The sequence below is a fragment of the Callionymus lyra genome, chromosome 1 (assembly GCF_982586985.1).
Source record: "Callionymus lyra chromosome 1, fCalLyr1.hap1.1, whole genome shotgun sequence".
In the NCBI taxonomy this organism is placed as follows: Eukaryota; Metazoa; Chordata; class Actinopteri; order Syngnathiformes; family Callionymidae; genus Callionymus; species Callionymus lyra.
The window spans coordinates 19,120,030-19,144,132 of NC_141818.1; the positions used below are offsets into that span (position 1 = coordinate 19,120,030).

At 41.3% G+C, this 24,103-nt stretch overlaps 1 protein-coding gene across 8 annotated transcripts in view; it reads right to left on the minus strand.

The window, feature by feature from the left end:
• LOC148088291 (pre-B-cell leukemia transcription factor 3) overlaps positions 1–24,103 on the minus strand; it is a 72,315-nt gene that overhangs the window by 10,782 nt on the left and 37,430 nt on the right. For 4 of the 8 annotated variants that reach the window (XM_087796047.1, XM_087796055.1, XM_087796078.1 and 1 more), the window contains exons 3-6: positions 5,446–5,687; positions 3,812–4,002; positions 1,758–1,893; positions 1,056–1,085 (exon numbers count right to left, since the gene is read on the minus strand). In XM_087796047.1, the coding sequence (XP_087652173.1) occupies positions 1,056–1,085; positions 1,758–1,893; positions 3,812–4,002; positions 5,446–5,687 (599 nt within the window). The remainder of the gene's footprint in view (positions 1–1,055; positions 1,086–1,757; positions 1,894–3,811; positions 4,003–5,445; positions 5,688–24,103) is intronic. The other 4 variants (XM_087796061.1, XM_087796070.1, XM_087796104.1 and 1 more) reach the window with 1 other exon arrangement.

The following is a 24,103-nucleotide window of genomic DNA, read 5'->3' on the forward strand; positions in this document are numbered from 1 at the left end:
CCTGGTATTATAATGTAAGCAAAATGCTACTTTTTATAAATTTTGATTATAAGATGATTAAAATAAAAGTAGTGATTTAAATATTGAGTCTTTTGAGGGTCAAGTTTACATTCACAGAGTCTTTGATACATTTAGTTTTTTGATAAACCATTACTCAAACGGTGTTGTTTCTCTAACACGTTTAGCATCACTGTGGTTTAACATCTGCCAATCTGTCCACGGAGGATGTTTTTTTTGTTTTTTTTCATTTTATACTAATTGTCTAGTCAGCAAAACCCGAGCAAGAGTTTGGGGGGTTTTTGACAAATTGTTTAAATGAGGCATCGGAGTGGCCTCCGCCGGAGAAACTGGGAGAGGCTGCAGCCCCGAAGAGAGATAACACACTTACGGTGCATCATGGCTCTGACTTTGTTACTCACTTAAACTGAGCCAAAGCACCGAGAATAAGTCAATAAGAACGTCTGCCGCGGCGCCCACCCTCGCCGGGGAGTGCGCCGCTAATGGGGCCCGCGATGAGTTCAAGTGAACTTTAAAAAGCCCTCTAATTTCGGTAAAGCCAGATTTGCTCTCACGGAAACTCGTTCAGAGGCCCGTTTAGCGAGGCAGTTCAGAAAACCATTTGTGACAATAGGTACCCATTTCCCGCGCCGCTATAAAAGCATACGCAGTGATTAGGAGTGAGTGGGAGAGATCGACTCACAGTTTAAAGATTCAAAAAAAAAAAAAAAAAAAAAGGCCACAAAAACCCGCCAGAGCTTCAACGACAAACAGAACCAAGTGGTGAACAATTGCAGAAGAAAAAAATGTCGACACACAGATCATGATGGTGTGGCGTCAAAAAATATGAGTTCATCATTTGTACATGAATTTTTCAAGTCATAACATGAGGACTGAAGGATTAAACATTGTACTGTATGATAGCGTTAGCATTGATCCAAGTCGTGTGAGGGAGGAGGGGGGGTTCTGTGCAGTGGAAACTGTGAGACTGTTACATACATGAACAAAGGAAGGTACAGATAAATGAAAACAGTGGATCAGGAGAAGGTATGACATACCTGTGATACTGTGATGGTGCTTCCCACCCCCTGAAGGCAAAAAAGAATGGGCTTTTACAGTATCTGACTCTTCATGGCTACACTCAATATAACCCCTTCCCCCGCACAGAACAAAACACTGTTAGAATGTTTCTCTGATATGGCGTCTCAGCAGAACAATAGAAAATGTAGATGGCACACAGTCATAACAGAAGCAACATAACACTTTAGGGGTGGGGTCTGGGGGGCCCGCGAGGGAAGAGCTATCCTTTATTGGAGTGAAAATTAGCTGTTTCTACAAGGTCACTTTTTTTTTTTTGAAGGAGTAGCCGTCGTCTCTTACAGTAATTGATGATGCCATTTCTTGTCCCGGCTTACGACCTGAGTGACTGACCAGGCTTCAGAGAGAGCGCACATGGTGGCCAGGAATGAGAGGAGGGGTTGGGGGTGGAGGGGGGGGGAATGGCAGGGGACCCCATATTGGGTTGGAAGGACAGCAGCGTGGAGCTTTTGATTGAGGCCAGGCTCAGGCGGGCCTGCCCTCCCCCTGGACCTGCTCTGACTGACTGGGACCGGCGTTGACTGAAGCATCATTAGGCAGCCACAATGTCAAGGTAAGCTAAGGACACTGTGTCTTGGGCGCTGTGACCTACAGTAACTACATCCCCTCAAGGCTCGCCACCCTGATTACCCGGCAGCTACTATTAGACGAGCAGCACCCACCTGGGAAACGGTGATGCTGCACTTCTTGGCCAGCTCCTCTTTCGCCTCCTCGCTCGGGTACGGGTTGCTGAGGTGCGAGTAGAAATACTCGTTGAGGATTTCCGTCGCCTGTTTGCTGAAGTTTCTCCTTTTCCGCCTGAGAACCCGAAAGTAGAAAAGAACATGAGGGAGGGCCTATTAGTGGGACCCCGCGTCGGGCAAAATCCGATTGGACGTCCACAATCAACCTCGCACATGGTGGAGATAATGAGGGACAACCTCGGAACCGGAGATACCGTGCTGAGCTCTGAGTGTCCGATAAACTGGAAAACTAAAGTTCACGCACAACACATACAATGTTTAATTTGGTCTGCTGGCCTGCAATTTCCAGTCCAAGCATGTAATGCGAAGAGTTTAGTGCAAGCGGATGGGTAAGCTTTTTGATGGAGCGCGAAAGCCCAGTCGGAGTGCATCTCGGTGCATTATAGAAATCACGGCATGCACAGTTGAGCATCGTTCCTGAAGTGCCACAGCCCCGGGGATCTCCAGCAGAAAACAAGCCAACTCTAACTAGATGTGGGTCCCCTTTTCCGGCCCAAGGGCACTACTTATCATTGTCGAGCATTTGCTTATTTTGCCTTGTTTACTGCGCGTCACACACACAGGCGCTGGCTGGGCAGCAAATGTGCTTCCACTTGTTTGGTTCTAACTTTCCCTTCCCTCCCCTTCGCTCGCCACACTCTCCGCCGCCGCCGCTCGTTGTTAGTGATTAGAGTTAACTGCAACACCTGCTGATGACCTCGCCCGCCATCCATTACGCGTGACTCGGACCCCCATTTCATTTGGTCTTAACTGCTCTCAGGTGCGAGGCCGTTGCAAATGGATAATACGTGAAAACATGAGCGTAATTAAAATCATGCATCTCGGCTGTTCTCACACTGCGTTTTGTGCCAGAAAAACAAACCCCGTACACGTCGAGGAATGACCTCGCGCCACGAATTAAGCTATGTGGGTCACAGGGACGTTTTTTTTGTCGGGCGACAACAGGAGGATGTGATGTTTATCAGTCAGCAGGTTTTTAAAAGTGGAACACATGTTGTTTTTGCTCAGATTCTATTAATGAAGTTAACTTAAAAATACTAGAGCCCAGTTTTCCAGTGAATAGAAAAAAAGGAAGTCACAGTTTTGTCTAAAGATGCATTTATATGGCATCGGTCATGAGTGTTTATTGTCATTAAACAGCATGTTAAAATGCTTGATAACGAAATGATGTCTAGACTGCAGCAATAAAACACATAGAAAAGAGGCATTATTAAGTATTAAGGGTCTAAACTGTGGGGCAGAAACTTGTAAGAACCACAATCCTTTGCAGCAGCGGAGTTGAACAGTTGTATTGCTCTTGTCAAATATTTTTACTTTTTAAATAGAGGTTATTTTTCTTGCCTGTGTTTAGCTTTCTGGCTACTAGCAACACGATAAGAATAACTATAAACAGTATTCAATAAAACTTTATTAATAATTGGTGATTAACATCCAGAGATCTTTATCACTTTTTTATCTTAATGTCATATTCATTTTTCAACTCTTGTAATTTGCTCATTAATTTAAAACAGATTACATCATAAATAAATATTGGTTTTATTTAATTTCTTTAGTTTTAACTTACCTATCAATTTAAATATATAATAGGCCACGAAAAAAAGTCACATTACAAAGCCTCAAGTTCAACATGCATTGTGTTACCTTATTTTTTGGAGTATAAGGCCCCCCTAAAATCCTGATACTCAGGTGTGCCTTATATTTGATTTCTGGTTGTATTTACTGACCTCAAACCAGTTTTATGTAGTACATGTTGCTCAGAAATCTATCAAAATGAGACTGTGACGACGCCCTCACAGTTCTTGTACCCCAAAGGGTGCCATTTCGGGGTCTTTAAACACACCATAATATTATTTTAAAACACCATACCTATAACGCCATGAGTTCATTGTAATGTTATTATGTGTGTATAAGGACCCCAGAATCCCGTCTACATGACAACATAGATACTTCACGAAAGCACACAAAGCACTGACCTGGCGTCGAGGAATCTGGAGCGCAGGATCATGACAGCCTCACAGGTGCTCTGTTTCAGTTGCATTTGGATGGAGCTGAACTTACGGTGGATGATTCCCACCATGCGCTCGATCTCTTTGGGGGAGATGGGCCTCGTGCGAGACTGTTCCCTCAGCAGGTTCATCACATGGGTTGTGAATTCGTTACATGCCTGTCAAGAGGAACAGACAACCGAAATGAGCTTTCGGTAAACAGAGCGAGAGTCTCCATCGGAAAAAGCCTGTTGACTCTGGCGTTCATTTTTCATACAGGAAATGAGTTCATTATTTGCCAGCTCTTGTAGTTAAAAGCCTCGGCGGAGTGCTGCGCTCACGCTTTACTTTAATAGGTGAAGTCATCTTTGAATATAAATGCCAATTTGCATTTTGGCTTAGGTCTAATGTAGAGTGAATTCAAACAGCTTTTCGTTAAACCAGTGGTTCATACATGATTAATTTGAATAACTCATTTACGTAGTGCACACTTTAGCTCATTACGCTGAGTAAAATTCGTTAAGTATTTACATTTAGATAATTAAAACCTGGAAAGACCCTTAAGAAAGATGCATTCACTCAAAGTGCCGTGCGCCCCCACGAACCCGCCACCTCCTCTCTCCGAGTGGATTAGTTTAATTTAACTCTCTCCGGCCGGCTCAGGCATCACCGTCACACCTTTTATTTATTTATTTATTTCGTTTTGGACTCGTAATGCTTCAATGTTTAATGCTTAAGTGCTTGATGAAGAGGCGAATCATATCCTAATTTTACAGCCTCTTTTTTTTGGCTCTTAAACCCACTGAACATGTTGCATGTTTGATCATCAACTAATTGTGTTACAGTTTTACAAAATTAATTTGTGATGAGCAATTTTAACATGCAATTAGGATGCATTAGAGTTTAGCATGGAGACAGTTACATAGAGGTATCAGGATTTCATTAGGATTAATTCATGTATACATTCTTTTTTATGTATATTTTATAACCTACATTAAAAAAAAACAACTAGTATAATTAAAAGCCGATATTAAAAAAATAAAACAGAAGTATAATCATATTTTATTTATGTTCATTATTTTCTAAAATAAAAAGTATTTTGCTATTCTTATCCATGAATTAGGTTAACTTAGGACACAATTTACTTGAACTGTCAAACTAGATGAAATATGTGATGAAGAAAAGAGCCTTTTGAACATTTTAAACACGGAAATTGTGAGAAAATTAATGTTTTTTTCCTCAGTTAATACATTTTATTTTGATATTAATCAGATATAAATCATAAAATGACTTCAATAAATATATATTTATCCTTGTCTGTGTCAATAAATACTCAATACACAAAAGGACAAATAAAAAGTCAAAAATAAGTCTTTAGAAATGTAATGATATATACATATCCCTGTATATATTTAGTTTAACTAAAAATACATAATTTGAGATGATATTGTTTATTTCTGCATGATAAATCAAGGTCCCCTTCGTGGCCCCCAGGTCCAGAGCTGGGTTTTTTGAGCATCTCTGACATCAGTATGTGGCCGCATGTTTACAATCAAATCTCTTTGTTTTCGAGCTGAAAAACAAGAACAAGAGGAATGGAACCTTTTGTTCTTTGTCCTCACCTGCTCATATTTTTCCAGCTCCGTGTGATAGATCTGTCTAATCTGGGTGAGTTTGGCTCTGTAGTCGGAATGTTCAATAGAGTTGTCGGCCGCTCCTCCCGAGGCGGCTGCTGCAGCTGCGGCAGCTGCCGACCCGCCACCTTTCTCCGGTCCCGCCACGCCCTCCGCCAGCAGCATGTTGTCTAAACGCATGAGCTGTGGGTCTGGTGGGTCTTCCTCCTGGGCGCCGCGGATGCTAAGACCTGCAGCAACAAACAAGACAGAAAAAATGGGTCAAACTAAAGTGTCCAGTTGTGTGGATTCTCCAAAATAAATCGGGGACAATAATACGTGGAAGAGCTACTCAACACCAGCAATTAAACGCATTAAATCTGGCAACTACGCGGCGATGTTGCGCCTGCAGCTACGAACTGTGTGTCGCCTGTGAATGTGCCGTGTTCCTGTCCCCCATGTCTATGCCTGCTCTCTTTTATTTACACACTGCACTGCACTCTGTGTACGGGAAGGCTGACATGACAGCAACATCCATAAACTGACAAATGCTCAATGGTGAAGTGGCACTTCTACTCTGCGAAAGGATGCTAAACAGAAAACTATACCTCCAGTAGTGTCTCTGTTTCTGACACTCAGTCTTGAATGGCAAAACTTTCTGTTTTTTAAATTGTCTCATATTTTTAGAAGATAGAAAATCTTTAGAACAAACCTCAAATGTTCAGTGGTTTTCCTGTGCATCGACTATAGTATTATACTTTTTTTTTCTTTTTTTTCGAACTTTTATTGGCTTGTTCATGGATAAACTTATCTATTTTACATTAATTTAGTTTGTATAGAAATGTCGCAGGTGAATCGAAATAGTTTGCTGAGTCAGCAATAGTTGTGAGGATGAAGGAAACTATTCTTCTGAATGAAAATGAGTTGATAATTCAATGATTAAATTCATTTATGTTTGGATTTGAATAAAAAAACTGCTAAGAGTGATCAAATTGAGTTAATTTGGCAGACAAGGATTGATATATAAGAAAAAGTGTCTACACAAAGTATTTTATTGTCAGACTTGACCAGATGATGTTCTAGCCTTTTTTTCATAGTTTCCACAGAGATGGAACACGGGTATATATTGCTGGGTTATTTTGTCTAAATAATTAGAAAATAAAACTTCAAACATCAGAGCTATGTAAAGTTATGCAAGTTAACACATCAGAAAACAAGTTTTATATTATATAAACAGACCAATGTATTGTATTCACCTCGACGAACTCAAGACCAAGAAGAACAAAATGATAACCTAAATAACAAAAAGAAAACCAGCAAAACGATAACAGCTTGAGATTTGAATTCAATTAACACCATTAAAACAAATAAAGAAAAGATTATAATGGTAAATAATGAATGGCTAATTTCACACCCCGAATAAAAACATTGTCAAATTTATATTGTATTAAGTCGTTTCTCAAAATGGAAAATAGAAAGATGTTCACAATGAACCCCAAACGATCAAAGAAACATAAATGAAATCTCGACTAGTAGTATATAGAAATGTAGGAAAAGATACATCAGATTATTCATTGTGGTTAGGAATAGAATTTATGTCTATGTTGAGAACATAGTTGCTGCACAACAACAAGCCATTAAGAGCCAAATCACAAATTGTGTGGTTAAATTAAAAGCCTGCTGTTGTGTTGTCTCATCCGTCTTCCAGCGGGGTGTAATTTAGTAACCTCTCCTCACTCCTGGTAACGCTTCTAAACAACAAAGTCTACACTCAGAGGCAATAAAAGCTCCAAAATGTGAGTGAGAAGCGCAAACAAAATCACGTTTAATAAGTGGAAACAAACTAGGCTCAGATGGTTGTAAATACTAAGCCGCTGCTGAAACATTGTTTCAATTCAATAATCCCTCCCTCAGTTGTTGGATTTTCAACGGCTTATTACGGCAATATTTTACATTTACAGCTCTGGATTGTAAGTAAGAGGATTAGTGGCTGTGCTGCGGTAGCCAGTGGCCAACTGACCCTGAACACTCTTGTTTTAATAAACACACACACACAAAAAGACAAATTATCTATCGTGTTTGTTGAGCTCCGTGGAACAGCAAAAAACAAAACAAATGTAGCCTCTATTTATGGATGGTCTGGCTCTGGGTGCTGTAGGTGTAATGGAGTGAGAGGAGTGGATGAATGAGGCTGTTTGTCCAGTAGACATTGAGATGCTGGACAAGGCGCCATCAGGCTTCGAGAAGCCAAGCCATCCATGTGGCCAATATTGCCACTGCTCCACTGACCATCGTCCACATCACAGCTGCAGCACCAACCCCGAATGATCCCGAAGACCAGACTGGCTTCATCTCTCAACATGCTCCAATAGCTTGTAGCATAGAGAAAAAAAACATATATTTCTATTGGAATTCCACTTCTTACACCCTCGTTCTGAGTGCCCAGCGGGCGGCTTCGTGCGTCTGCTGCTGGCGAGTAGGTGGTTTTTCATGTCAGGTATATTAAATATAACTCCAGGACGCCGCACACGTTTCCCACACCAGTTGTCATTCCACTTCACTCTGAATCCGAGGAAAATAGAGCCGGGGGAATTCACAGGGCTATTCAGCTAAATGGGCATAAATCACTGGTTTCATTCAAAGTAAATAATCACAGACCATAAACAGCTACAGTCTCCTCTAACCGTGTGTGTTACCACCAACACCTGATGATGCTGCTATTCACGGGAGAGCAAACCAGAGCAAGACATTAGAAAAGTGACACGTAATCCTGTTAGCGCACTGACACGCCGAGTGGACGCGACACTTTTATCATACGTGTCCATTTCGATTTAGGGAATCAGCAGGAATAAAAATGATTACTCGGCTCCTCCGAGTCCACATGGGTGTATTTGTGCCACGATAGAGAGTCGCCCATGTCGGGAGGAAACGACCAGCAAAGTCGGCCAGATATATAAAGCATAAAAAAAAGAAAACTAAATAAATAAAATAGTGGAGCTGTCTGTTCCGCCGCACCTTTGTCGAGGCTGATTATGGAATCACAGTCTCGGCTTAGCAGCATCGCACAACTTCCCCCCCCCCCGAGATAATATCTTTAATTTTCTGCGCGCTTGACAAATCTGTATAGTGACTTGCAAAGCCACAGTCTCGCTGCACGCCCCGCTCAAATCTTTATCCTTGTTTTGTCTGATGATGTGGGTATTAAAACAAGTTCGGGCACACGAGTGAGCTCTAATCCACCTCCGAAGTCAAAGTGGGATTAATCTCGGCGCGAAGGGGGGGGGGGGAGGGGGCGGGGGGTCGTGTCACCTTGGTAAACCTGAGCGCCAAATGAACTTCTGAATGAAAAATCCATAGTTGGTCCGCGGGACTTGGCTAGCTTAATTGCTATAAGTCATTCATTGATGTAAAAAAAAAAAAATCATCGTAACTCATCCTGGCTCTGTGTTTTCTTTCCAGGAAATACATGAGGAGTCACGGTTGTTCTTCATTTGTCCTCGGATCAGACGCCGCAATTAATCCGTCGCTATCAGTCAGTTCTGTTATGATGTGGTTCGCCGTCACTATCTGATACAACTCTGTAACAAATTCAACAGATAAAGCCGGCGCGGGCCATTCTTTCATACGCTCATGCTGTTCTCTGTTTATAATCATTTCCGGTGCGCCCCGGTCGTCTCATATATCATTCCCTGCTTGAAAACCCTGACAGTGATCTGAGCACTGCCTCGGGCCGCTCTCCTTTTCCTCCCACCTCGTCTCCCCTCGTGCCCTCTTTTATTCCGTGGGCTTAGCTGACCTTTGGCCCGGCGCTTGTTTACTCTCATCACTGAAGTGTGAGCAAGAGAGCCATAAAGGCAGAGCCCTGCTGGGTTAATGCGGCCCTGCTGAAGAGGGAAGGGTGGCTTGCCTAAGTAGACCCGGCGTAGGTACTATTTCTCTCCGCCTTATCTCAGATACGGGTAAAGTATATTCATTCAAAAACGTTTTAGCCAATCAGCGTTGTCGTCATGTGTAGCCTGGACATTACGTTGGGGAGAAAGTCCTGTTTATCTTCAGACCCAGAAGTGACAGATGTTTGAAAAATATTCCAACTAATAAAGATTGTCATGGAGTGGTTAGCGCCTCACAGCTAGAAGGTTGCAGGTTCGCTTCCAGGTCGCCAACTTGTGACCTTTCTGTGTGTGGGGTTTGTATGTTCTCCCGGTGGTCCTTGGGTTTACTCCAGGCACCCCAGTTTCCTCCCACAGTCCAAAAACATACAGTGGTTCATTGGGAACTTCAGGAAATTGTCCGTAGGTTAAGAGTGTGTGTGTCAATAGTTGTATGTCTTTGTGTGTCCGAGTACGGACTGGCATACTGTTCAGGGTGTCCCTATGAAACTGGAATAGGCTCCAGTCCGGCCAAGGAACCCCAGAACCCCAAAACCCCATCATAAGGGAATAAGTGACAGAAAATTGAAATTGTTTTTCAGCGTACGTATGGTAAGGTGGATGTAATTGGTACTTGCACCGGCGAATTAGTGGTGTCATATTTTCAATGTGTTGAACTACCATTAATACAAGTAAATCTAGAGCCAATAAACGGCGAGATCACGTCACAAAAAGTCTCCCTGACCTCTCCCTGCTCCCGCCGAGCCTCCGCCTCCGCCGAGGCGCACCAGCAACATATTGACACTGTTCATCTAATTGCATTGATCCGCAAAGGTCTCCCAAAGCTAACTAATCGAAGCAGAATTTATTTTCTGTCAATATTTGCAAAGGTCATCTCTCTTTAAGCCGTGGAGTAGATGGTGTGAGCGGCGAGGCAGCTGGGAGGAGGAGGGGGGGAGGATTGTGGAGGGACGGGGGGGGGAGTGTGGCATCTTGCCTGTTACCGAGGCTGGTCCAAGGTGAGCTTTAACTCCAGGTTGGCAGTCGAGCTTCTAATCCACCATGTTATTAAAACCTGCTGCCAGAGCAACACACTAGAGACTACACAGGGGCTTAGAGTATCCATTTCACAAAGAGGCCAGTGTCACTACAGCCGTGTTCCACGTCTCCTTTGACTTCATATCATCTCCTTTGTCGTGGCGCCTGGATCAGTGACTTTCTGCTCCAGACGCTTAGAGCCGGATCAAATTACCATTGAAAATCTTTTGTTCTGACAAATGAAACATAAGGATCCTCTTTCATTGATGTTCTTGAAGCCTCTTTTTAAAAGCTTGGCCTACATCCACATGGCACGGGGAATCTAAGAGACTGCCCGCGGCTCCCTCTCAAGCATGTACAGTAATTAACATGCCATTAACACATTAATACACATTAACTATTCCCAATGTTAATGGCAGACTAATTACCATACCTGATGCCGCTCTGTGGGGAAGCGACGGCACATTTGCCACTTTTACTTTCATTGTTGCGTGGAAGAGCCTTTTGTCACATGTCTGTTTTAAAAGGCACAATTAGGAGTTCAAGCGCCGTGGCTCGAATCTTTTGTTTGCCAAAAAAAAGGGCCAATTACACTCATGTTCCACGTACGCCGTACTCACCTTAACTTTTGAAAGGTAGCTTTATATGAATGGATAAAAGGTATTCCTAGGCAACTTTCCATGCATACCTATTTTTTAAAGTTTGTCAGCTATGTGTCAAATTTAAGTAAGTAAGTAAGTAAGTCATTTTTATTTGTAGAGCGCTTTACCAGACCAGGGTCACAAAGTGCTTAAACAATCAAAACAATATTCAATAAAGTATATACTTTAGAGATCAATATAAAACTGATAACACAACAGGAGTTCCAGAAAATCAAGGAAAAGCCTGAACAAATAGGAGTCAGTAGACTCCATCAAGCGCAAATTAAGGCGTATCTCAGGCAATATAAGTTGCTAATATAAAAAATAGCGGATGGACGTTCGCCCAGTCGCTTTGGAATCCCAATTCCGACGTCACATCTTGACTTTTTCTTTTCTTTTTCACCCAATTTATCAACTTAAGTAATGTGTGCACTCCCTTCCTGGTATCTGATGCAAAGTCTTAAGGGACCGAAGAGAAGGAAAGACTCGCTCTTGAGCTGGGGAATCCCTGTCCGCTACGATGATGTATTTCCTCCCACCACGTTGAGTGATAAGCTAATCAGCCGTTCTGACAGTGAAGTGTAACAGCCCCCGATGTGGGGTCAAGACTTCTCCCATCATCCTCCACCAGCGACCGACCGCACCACGCACAGATGTGGCGGCGGTGGCAAATGATTGGTGACAAAAAAGTGTATCTGGTCGGAGAAGAAGATCTCTGTCAGTTCAGGTAGCCTTTGTCCCTTGATGATGATGCGCTGTCCCCCTTAAAGAGCTGCGTGTGCAGGGGACGGCGGATTAACGGAGGGTGATGGGTTGATACCCTTGACCCACAACATGTGGGGAGCAAGAAAGGGGGGGGCGGGCAGAGACAAACCCATACGAAAATCTTCCTCAACATTTTGCCAACCAGACTAAAATTAATCACTGTCCCAGGGTGGCACTGACATTTGTGTGAAGTGACACACAACATGACAGACTAGAGGAGAAAAGAAAGGAGGCGGAGGATTGGGGGGTGGGGTGTGGGGGGTAAACAAGAAGCTACTGTCACTGGTTGTGATCACATGTGTGATATGTGTTTATGTGAGAGCTTTGTTTTTCTTCTAAGACACAGCGTGGGCCAACTGCCAAGTGGTGGCGCTGATGGCTGACCAGGCGTGGTGGTGGTCGGCGGCGGCGGCGGCGGGCCGCACGCAGAGGTCGGGGAGACCAGCCAAATGAGCGTGCAGGACCCCGGCTACAGATCAGCAAACCCGGCTGACCCGACAGGACACATTGCGGCATGGGGCTTCGACGAGGGGCTTCGCATGGTTCACGGGGTCTGTTTTCAACAAATTGAGCTTCCATCAGGGTTTGTTTTTCCGACACACTAACAGAGGAGCCGAGAATTGCTCCGTTCCGACCGTACTTTGGGGAAATGAATGATAAAAAAGTATCCATAAATTGACTGAAACAAAACAGAAAATTATTTCTCGTTTTTTCTACTTTTGAAATAAACAAATTTGGACCACTTCATGCATCAGTTTCTTCATCCTGTCACCTTCCATATTTCCTAACCGCACGTTTGCTAGATGGTGGATATATATCGTGTATTGATGGTCTGGAGCCGCTCGCCTCAATTTGCTGCAAAGGTAGGCTGATTTGTTATTCAGACCCCAAGCAAATAATGCAAATGTGGCACTGAAAGCCACTTATGAAATACCCAAAGGCAACTAATCACTCCTCCTCTCGTTCCAGCCTTTTCCGCAGCCTCCTAATTAGAAGATGGAGATTGCGTGAAACCAGGTCACACAGCAGGTCTTGTACACACCGGCAGCGAACGGACGCACGTCCAGATGTGGAGGCGCTTTATTTGAAAAGATGAAATGATAATTCTATTGTGGTTATTAACGCCACATATAAATTCGGCATCCCGGAAAAAAAAAAAAAAAGACGTGTGTGTGTGTGTGTGTGTGTGTGTGTGTGTGTGCTCGGAGCATTTTGTGTTCCTCAATGTGTGTGTGTGCATGTGAAGAATCCATAAACAAAGAAAAGGCATCAGTAACATACAGCTAACCATGATCCACTGCCAGAGAGATTATTCTTTGCGATGGCATTTCTGCAAGAGAGTTGACAGTCCATCATTTAGATTTCGCAGTGGATCCACGAAAAGGCTGCATTGCCTGAAGCAGAAGGAGCTGCTCTTTCCTTTAGTGTCTTTCATAGAAGAGAATTCCCGCTTCAAATTGCACAGGCAGAATTCTTTCCTAGCGTGCAAGACTCTGCTACGAGGCAACTGAGGTTACGGCGACGGAATAAGACACACAGGCAGCGCTTGACGGGGCTGGATCTCCGCGCCTCCATTTGCGAGGACTGATAAAGCTCGCGAAAAAACACATCCATCTCCTGTTTTTTCTGGGGTCGCACGCACCTGAGCGCCAGTGTTTGTGAAAGCATCCTTGCGCCTGATGTTGCGGGGCTACCGCCGGGTCTGCGGAGTGCGTAGCGAAGAGTGGGTGGGCAGATCAGGTCCAGACCAACAACAGCTTGTGACAGAAGCAGGCCAAAGAGGATGTTGAGACACGCACAGACTTAACAGGCAGCCGGCTCGCCATCCTCTCTTCTTCAACTCTCTTTATACTCAGCGCATCACTTCAGATCTATTCCAAATGTCTTAAAACACAAGGTGGAAATAGAGAAGGAGATTATACGCTATATTGATGACCTGATGTGGCCTTTTTTAGGGGTCCACATGGTACAGTACACTGTTATGAGGGGCTGTCGAGCTAAAGCCTTAAACAGAAAAAAAAAGAAAGAAAAGAAAAGTAAAATTTGTTGTGAATGTTATTTAAAAGTGTTACGATGCAAAGTACACTTAAAAAGCTTAAACATGTTGTTATTGTGTATTTACTTAATTCCTCCAAATACACATCTCGACAAAATTATATTAAAAAAAGTAATTTTTGAGGGTGGAAAATCAAAAATACAATAAATACAAAAACAAATGTCACATTTAAAAAAATTAACACGTTTTATTTTGAGGTTGTGATGTTTCTTTCATAATTGAAGTGTAGGTGTTTTCATATGGATTTTATATTATATTGTACATGCATGTGTTTTTTTTAATCTATTTTTATTGCCTTTTACAACATGACCGCGGAAAGACATTTTGGCTTTTTTAACCATTATAATAATGTGTTTCATGAAATTACATTTTTTTACCCGGATCTCAAACATTACTAATAAAATAAATAAATAAAATAATAATAACAATATAATATATCTAGTTTTTTATACAGTCAATGGACATTCATGAAGAAAAAAATAGTTCATTTAAAAATTTAGTTGACCATGAAAATCCCCCATTAATATTTTACATTATTATAAATAATTGTTGATGAATGTCATATCAATATTCCAAAGATTTCCAAAACTCTACTAATATTAATTTGATTCTAGGAACCTCAAAACAGATTAAATTCAATCACGGGTGATAAAAGGGTGTTGTTTTTTTTGTTTTTTTCATTTTAATTGACGCCCAAACGCGCGTTACACACCATGAAATAAGGTTGCCGTAGGCGTGGTCATAGGCTGTGACTTGCACGCCAGGATATCAAAGATGAACTGTGCAATCTCCCCCACGTCACGCCCGTCATGTGCTCCGAATCCCACTCTGCATCCAATTCCCTGATAGAGCTGCAGCGGAGCAAAGACGAGGCTTCAGTGAAGCAACACAGCGGCTCCCGTGGCGTCTCGACGGAGGACGGGGTGGATGCGAAAGGGGGGGCGGGGTGGATGGAAAAGAGGGGGTGTGTGCGTGGGGGTCTCTCTCTCTCATAATCACAATAATTAACAGTTGCAGATTTAATTGGAAGGGAAGGCATTAACAGGAGTAACACCGGGGCCAGTGTGTGTGGCGGGAACCTCGTGCTGCAAGATGCTTTTGTCTTCTCGCTTCCTAATGGTGGCTCTGGCAGTGTTTTTTTTTTTGTTGCGAGTGCTGACACAACACAACACAACCTGGCGGAGGGTTCAGACGGTAGGGCTTGTCAGGACTCAGACTGCAGGCAGATAATTAGGTGCCAGGTTAATGAGAGCGCCGGCTCTTGATGGCATTTGCTTACTGTATGTGGGCAATTAATGACTCTGTTTTTGTGTTTTTATTGCCCACTTGAGTGGGAAGTGTAATGCATTATCCACCGCGGGCCTGTTCACCATTTAGATGGACTTGCGTTGACTTAAGTGGTTCCGATTGTCTTTTGATTCATCGGGCAAGATGGTGGAATTTAAGAGAAAAATAAAAACGAAAGAAAAGAGAAAATAAAAGAGTTAGCGAAATATAATCTCAGTTGGCTCGTGGCTACTTCACCGCGTGACCTTTTCAGAGCGAATATCCTTGCGTCGCCAGTCGAGCTCCGAAGAGAAAACATTGACGTCGCAGGTCAAGAGCGAGCCACAAGAAATACACCAAAAAAAGAAACCAAAAGCCTTTTGGCCAAAAGCGTCCACTTAATTCAGCGTATCACATTCCTTAATGTATTTGTGAAATTGTACACCCCCCTAGAAAAGCCCCGCTTTCACTCCAAAGGATTTATTGGCAATGAATCCACTGAGAGGTCTTTATACATCCTCTACTTTAGCTCCAGCTCTCAAAGCTTCCTATTTTGGAGTCAGTTGTTCTCCTGCCTGTGGTGGCCAATTAGAGCGCCATAAGATAAATGGCCAGCCACAACTTTGATGTCCATCTTTTTAATAAGCTTTGGTTAAGATGACATCTGTGTGAAAGAGTTCAATATCTTCACAGTGGGAGAGGAAAGAGGTTTATTCTAAAATGAAATATCATGTAAATACTGCGCGAGGTTTAGACTGGGCGGGGGGATCCGTGACTCCGGCGCTGGCATTCATTATCTTCCACTGCAGTCGTGCAGATTAGTCAGCGGAAGATGGTCCTAAGACTCTTGTGGAATGAAGTCTTTCTGGTGCTCAATCAGCCTCAGACTAAACCAAAATGCTTTTATGTCTTTAAGTGCTGCACTTCAAATGCCCTCCACTCGTGGTCAGGATGGAAGTAAACTATACATTAACAGTTATTTAGTCTGGCCGCTGGCAATTATAGTTGATATCCAAACAGTGACAATCTTAAATCCTTTTTTTTTAACGTTGAACTACTATTTGTTTGTGTATATTATTATTCGGTTTGGTCTTCTGAAAAACAAAGTTTCTTTTGTTTTATCTAATTTGTTTCTATTTTCAATATAAGATTGGGCAAATATAGTCATAATAGATATTACTTACTTACTACAGATGGATGTAGAAATAAACATTGGCCCACAGTTGTATAGATTTAATTCAGTATTTGTTTGTGTTTTTAGCTGATATTTAAATAATAGTTAAGATTTATGTGTTGCCATTTTTGTGTCTGATCTAAAGAAGAAAATGCCAAATTTTAGCAACAAAGTTTGAATGCACATGACGTCGCTTTTGTTAATCAAGATAAAGTAATTAACAAGCATTTATCATTAAAAAAACAACAAGACAAGACGCAACATGAATACTAGTCTTGTGAAGATATCATGAATTGACTTAAAATAATGAAAAGCTAGACTACATGCATCTGTATTGACATGGAATAGCTACTAGACTTAATTTAATTATTTTAAAATAGTAATAAACTTTTAACAAATCTCAATAACTGGTGAATTTGGTGCATTCACTGGCATAGGAACTGTTATGGTGCATTCAAAATTGTACAACAATTACAATTATGAAAAAAATAAAATAAAATAACAAAATGAAACTCTACTTAACTAACACATTGACCAAATACAGCTTTTTAAAAATCTTAGTACACATCTCAAAGCCTTCCATTATGACATTATAACATTTATTTCTAGACTAATTTCTTACACTTACACTGAGGTTATGATTCATTTCTACATTTAAATTACAGTATCTATAGTATAAGCATTTTCAGTGTCTTACTTGGACAAACAGTATTTTTAAAATCTATAACAATGATTTGTAAAAGAGAAAATATTGGTAACTTGTATTGATAATAAAATAAAATACACTAAAATAACTTATTGATCCACTAAAACGAAACTAAAATGTTCAGACTTTCAGTCCGAACTGAAACTGGACTGGACTTAAAAGTGTATGGATGAGACTGAAACACATAAAAAAATAAAAAATTAAAACAATCTGCCAGAGACACAAAGTTAATAGAGGGATCCCTAAAGAAAAAACAGATAAACCTTCTAGTTCAGTTACTCAGTGTTGACAATGTGAAGCGCTAACTGGGGGAAAGTACAAGAATATCTCAAAAGTAGAGGTGATAAAGGTGTGCGTCTGGATGATAGCCATAGGCTGGAGAAGAACATATATATTTCACTCCGCCTGTGGACGTGAAGCTGTCCACAGACGTGTAACTCAGTCAGGAATAATGTAAATGTCTGGAGAGTCTTAAGACTTAGCAGGCCCGTATAAAGCAGCCTGTTCCAGGCTAGTAAAACAAGTCAATAAATACTGCGGAGAATCCAGCGCTGTCTGCTCGGCTCTTCCACATGAAAGTGTTGGGGGGTTTATTCCCGGCCTGGCACTGGTGCTCGACACTGGCATTATGTGCGCTCATACATTCTGACTATCGCTCGTCACGAGCCATATCTGTCAACATTACACTCAAGAGGCGTAGCACCGGCGCAGGAATAACAATGTCTGGTCAGAAGATAAACAAATGTAGCGTCTGACATTTCTTTAAAATACCGTTTTTTTTTTTTCCCTTTACCCTCACTCTTTTTTTATTGACTCTCAGAACGAACAAGTGGTCGGGGCGTCGGTCACTGGCAAATGGGATGATGACACGGACCGGGGTTAAACGGAAACACCATTAAGTAGGCAAACACTTCAAAGCAATAACTTGCACCTGATTACCAGCGGAGAGCGCAGCGCCGCTTCCCTTTTTTATTCATACAGTGTCAACACTTTGGGAAAGCAAATATCTCAGTGACTAACCTCCCTGCAGTTTAATCCGTATGGTGCATTCTGTTTGACACCACGGATGTTACACCCGCCGGATGAGTTTTTAAGAATACCGGGAGCTACTTTTCCACCGCCTCGCCGCACAATAAATACACAAAGGTCACGCAGTATCGCAACAGGGGCTGGCGTCAATCCTTTATTGAATTACCCACCTATCTTATTCTCCCCTCACAGACACAGATAGCAAGGGGTTATCTTTTTCATTTATTCAGCGGATTTTCCAGGGATTATGCATTAAAGATTAAGGATGTATACCTATCACCGCCGCACGACAAAACACCATATCTCTAGAAAAATGCATGGCTGATGTATGTAAGGAAACAAATCTCCGGAAAGCCAAGACCGGACAGGGTTTATTCTCCTCAGACAATACGAGCTGCGACTATACAGAATGTTTCAAGCCCCGAAAAATACTGTGGTAAGCAATACAAATCCCTTGGACAAAATGAAATGTATTAAACATGTGGATTTCATAAATCTCCCTCTCCTCGGTCTGGGTCAGAGGTATATTCACTGTAGAGCTCAGCAGGCACTTTTCCCCTCAGCTTTGTTACTCGGCGTCGCGAGTGCTCCGAGTGGCTTCAAAATGAATGTCAGCAAAAGCTGCGTGTGGATGGCAAACAGCAGATCTTCCCAGTAAAACGGTTCAAATCACTTACCCCTGCTACTTTATAAAAGTAATACAGCAGTGTGGGGGATTTAAAGGTCTGCCCTGGAAATGTATACAGCCCGGAATAGTGAACCTTCGCAGTGACAGGATCTACATTTCAGATATAGAGTGTACAGAATGAAAACTTCTGGACACATTATTTTTTACTAGTCCAGGCACTGCCGTACAGATAGTGTAAAAAAAAAAAAGTCCATTTGGATCCAGGCACAACCGCGTTAAACACCCAACTGGGATCTGTTTAACCTTGAGCACCACACCAAAGGTAGAGGCAGCCCAGGGCGATGCAGGAACTGGCTACTGCCATTCCCAGTGCCATACTGGTCCACAGTGGGGGCCCAACATGACCAGATTGCCAGATCAGGGAGGTGGTGCTACTGTTTGCACACACTGGTAATTTGTTGGTAGAAAGAAAACAGCTGCTGGATCTTCATTTCTGCGACTATGAATTCACGATGATGATTATCAAACAGTATCTATCCAACATTGCCTGTATGCATATTTATGGATTAATTAAAATATGTAATACAAGGTGTCCCATTTTTTGTTTCCATTAAGATCATTCCAGATTTTCATACCAAAGTGAACACAAGGTCAGGGGATTTTTTTTTTTAATATACAAAATACTAATGCATGTTGGTCATTGTTAGTGAAATTAATTTTGCACATTTCTACATCTGTACCCAAGCTTTGATCCAAACAGGCTAGTGTTTAGTTTATAATTTATTATTAATCTAATTTTATTTTTTAGGATATAACTGAGCCCATGTTTGTTCTCCATCTATCCATCCATCCATAAATACCTCAATCGATATTTCTAGCCATCCATCCATCCATCCATCCATCCATCCATCCATCCATCCATCCATCCATCCATCCATCCATCCATCCATCCATCCATCCATCCATCCATCCATTAATCCATCCATCCATCCATCCATCCATCCATCCATCCATCCATCCATCCATCCATCCATCCATCCATCCATCCATCCATCCATCCATCCATCCATCCATCCATCCATCCATCCACCCATCCACCCATCCATCCATCCATCCATCCATCCATCCATCCATCCATCCATCCATCCATCCATCCATCCATCCATCCATCCATCCATCCATCCATCCATCCAACTAACCTACCAACCATCCAACTAACCTACCAACCATCATCGACATAACCAGTCATGAATCCATTCTTCGATCCCACTATCCATCCATCCATCCATTCACACATGAATCCATCTTATATCATCAACACAAGGTCATGTGGGTCCAACAGATGCATAGAGTAGAATATGATGCACTAAATTGATAAAAATGAGTAAAAGTAATTGAAAATAATTACTGAACCATTTCAAGTGGCACAAAAGTGATGCTGTAACGTGAGATTCACTCTTATCAACCTTTAAAACCAAAAAATAAACATCTTAAAAATGCACTACAACCTGATCAGTATCTCGCCCGTTGAGAGTCAACGCATGTCTTCGGGTGAGCAGATCTGCCGCTCAATTCAACATTCCTCACACTCGCTCAAGTATCTTATTTTACAAGCTTCAAACTAAAAAGGTGGTAAACAAACGATGAATGATGTATGAATCTCACACTTGGTTCTCTCTTTGTCTGTGTGGCCTGCGAGAAAAGATGAATAAAGACAGAAAATAAATGAGTATATTCCTTCCCTGGAGCTCATGTTGGGGCCGCGGCACAACAAATAATAAAGCCTTCAACCTATGAGTCACTTTAGTGCCTTTGTATAATTCAATCAACCCCCTGACAGCTGACAATTACTTCATCATCACATGAAGACAGATTAAAAACTTGTCAAATTAAATATTAAAGAGAGACTGCAGGCAGTGGTGAATATTTAAAGGAATAACACAGATTGGAGATGAAATGAGGCACCTATATGCATATTTTATGCCATAGGGAGCGGACGCATATATTTTCCTCCAGGCCACCTACTTTGTAATAAAGAATAGCAAGTGTATAGATGTGGTAATGCGGCACAGCGGAAATGATATGAAAGAGAAATTGGTTTTACATAATGATGTCAAAAGGAATACGGCTCCGCATGGTCATGTGGAATAAAGATAAGATTCTCTCTTTCCTTGAGTGAATATTTCGCTAATGGTTTCTTCATTTCCTTAAAGAAAAAATAAAAAAAAGAGTCCGGCTTTTGTATGAAGCCTGAATGAGTTTCCAGTGAATGAAATGAACATTTATCTTTCAATAGAAGGCGAGATCTGTTGAAATTACCCACGTGTGGAACAGAATACTGGATGTATAAAGCTTTGTCATCTGTTGAAATAAAGGGAAAGTGACAAGTGACAGTAAAGCTATCACTTTCGTGGCAGAAGGAAGGTTTGAAGAGGAGAACAAAGGCGGTGGATGAGAGGGTTAAAATCTTTAGAAGGAACAGAGGAAGTTAAATTTGTACAGTCAGCATCCCTTGGTGCAAACAATCACTGATCAATAGACATGAAGTTTTTCTTTTTTAACCAAAGACTTGCTCAGTTCCCTTGGACTTTCAATCCTAATATCAAGTGCAGCTGTGATGCACCTTTCCAGGCGCGTCGATGCTACAAACGTGTCCACATCCACACTTAGTCATGTAATAAGCATCATTGTCACAGTCCTCTCCTCCGAACGCTTCAGCCGCCACCATCTGCAGGCGCTCACAGACACACCGCTTTGAGTCTGCCATAATGATGCATGACTAAGTACAGTTAGAGTGTTGCAGTCTGTTGGCAAAAAGCAGTCGAGCACTTTGCAACAGTGTCACGACGGATAAACCGTACGGCTGAAGGTTGACGATGGATAAGAGGCAGTGACAGGCCTGCTGATGTGTTGGTGCGAGTGTTTGTGAGAGGCTGAAGCAACATTTATGGACTTCAAAATTAAAGAATTTTATATATATATATATATATCAGTTTATGAGTTGAGTTTCTCACAGCTACTATTTTCAATTTCCACTTTTTGTTGTGTTGTTGTTGTAGTTACATTCATTGGATCTACAGTATATTAAAGTTTGAGAAAATAAGTTTATATTTTTACATGAATCATTAAAAATGTTCAGTAAACACAATAAGGGCAGAATCTTTTTGTATTTTGAATGTCCAACACTGTTTATGTAACTCAATATATTAATGTTTGACACCTAGCTTAAATAATTGACTTATCACTGGAACTTTTTATTTATTATTCAAGTACTTTCCTAAAATATACTTTTAAGGACTGGCTTTATTGTTGATCTTTTATTATATAATTTTATTTGAAGTGTCAAAAACTCAAATCTTAAACTAGTAATTACAGCTCAAAACCAAATTTTTATTTACAACTTAAATGTCTTTTCAGGTAGTTTTCCTGAAACATTTTTGTTGTATTGACAAAATCATGAACAACTTAACATTAGTGATTCCTAAATGTTTTGAAAACCATTCCAAATATACAGCCAATGAATGCAGCAGGAGCAAAACAACTAGAACCAGCCTAAGTAAAGAGGCTTGGAGAAGCCTTACTATCCTCATCCAGCGATACTTTTATTCTAAAGACTTAATAAAGAGAAGACAAAGACGTTTGCTTGACAAAAGTCTGGTTTTAGAAAAGTGTTTACTTCCACACTTTCTCTCTTTGTCGCCTCCTTAGACGCTGTCTTGTAAATGATGGTGAATATAATTTTCTAAAGAATTGCATCTTAAAAAAGAGAGAATTCTCATTTTCTGCCTCTTGTCACAAACCCTTTTCTCTCTTCGCCTCCCTCGCTCTCCCATACCCCCCCCGCCGCATCCGTAGACTGCATAATTGATGCAAATACTGTCACATGTGTCAGGAGTGGAAGCTCTTCTAGTTTACTTCGGTGTAACGCTTTATCCAGGAACATTAAGTGGAGAAAGCAGCCTGATGCCAGGGGTGGAAAATCAGCCTGTCAGTGGTCTCATTCACGGCGCCGCTGCTCCAGAATTGTTTCATCAAGGTGATTGAGAACAAAAAGTACAGAAGCAAATTCCAGCTTATGTTTGGCTGCCCTGCCACATACATTATTTATATTTCTCGCCATGATATTCTCGCCTTCCTTTGGGATCTATCCTTGATTCTGAAAATATTTCTCAGGATTATCCTTTCATCAGATGAATCTCGCTCCAGACGGAGAAGATGACGGTTGAATGGAGATAAGAACACGATTTCATTTAAAACAACTATACAGTATGTAAAATGTGATCATTCCCTTCCATTTAATGAGCCTTGCTAATGTGTAAGACTATGTTCTCGCAGTAATAAAACGCACCGCCTGCCAGAACTCTCCTTATCCACTGTATGGAACAATGGTGCATGAGAGCAGCGGCAGACATTCTTTAGCCAGCACACGGATGGCTTCAGACAGAGCAAAGTGCTCTTTCTTCCCTGGCTCGAGTCTTCGCTGGAGATTAAATGACTTGATCCTGCAAACATCTGAAGAATTCAGCGGCACAAAGGGGTCAGTCAAAGGCCAGGGGATTGCCTTACAGGTCCTCCTCCATTAGCGGAGCTGGCGGAGGTGCAATGAGGACGACTTTGCAGGGCAACAAAGACGCATTAAAAAGTAGTCGATCGCCAATTGATGTTTATCTTTGGGTTCAACGTCAATGTCGCCACGGACACATGATCTTCAGGAAGTTTTGACCAAGAGTTTGTGAATCATTTTGGATCAAAATTTAATGTTTTTATGCCTTAAGGTAATCAATCATGTTTATTGTTATAAAAGTGATATTAAAGTTACATTCACTTTCTTGGTTGTTTTTTGTTTGAGTTATAGATGAAAATGTTAGTGATTTTAATGTAGTGACTAGTGCCCAGTTCATCACACATTGTTCATCTGTAACGTTCATCTTGTACTGAAGCCTCAACATGAGAAATTGTTCCAAATTAACTTAAATAAGTCTATATTTTAGGCCTGTTTTAGCGGTTATGGAGGTATTTGGATGTCTTTAAGTGCGGAAGATGAAGACGTTGACAACCGAGCTCCAGCTGCTACATTAAAACGGACTGAATATTGTTCCTTTAACTTTAAATAGGAAAACATTACTCTGAAAATAATCGCAAATCTTGGTCAACATGAGGGTGAGTGAAATTTAAACTAACCATTTAAGTAATTGAAAGCTAAGAAATGAACATAAAGTATTTAGATTTAAGTCATTGTTTTAAAATACACCTTTAGGGACTGGCTTTTTTGTACATATCTTTATATTGTTTGTACTTTTTTGAGTTCCTGAGATCAAGAAAAATTGTTGTAGCATCGATTTGTGTATTCACAATAAAAAACGAATCTTTAACGGGTAATTAAAGCTCAAAACAAACGTTTTATTCATAAGCAGTAAAAATATCTGCACTTGTGTCTTCACAGTGCCACTAAATACACACAAATTAAATAGCTACTGTCTGCACCTTGTCACATC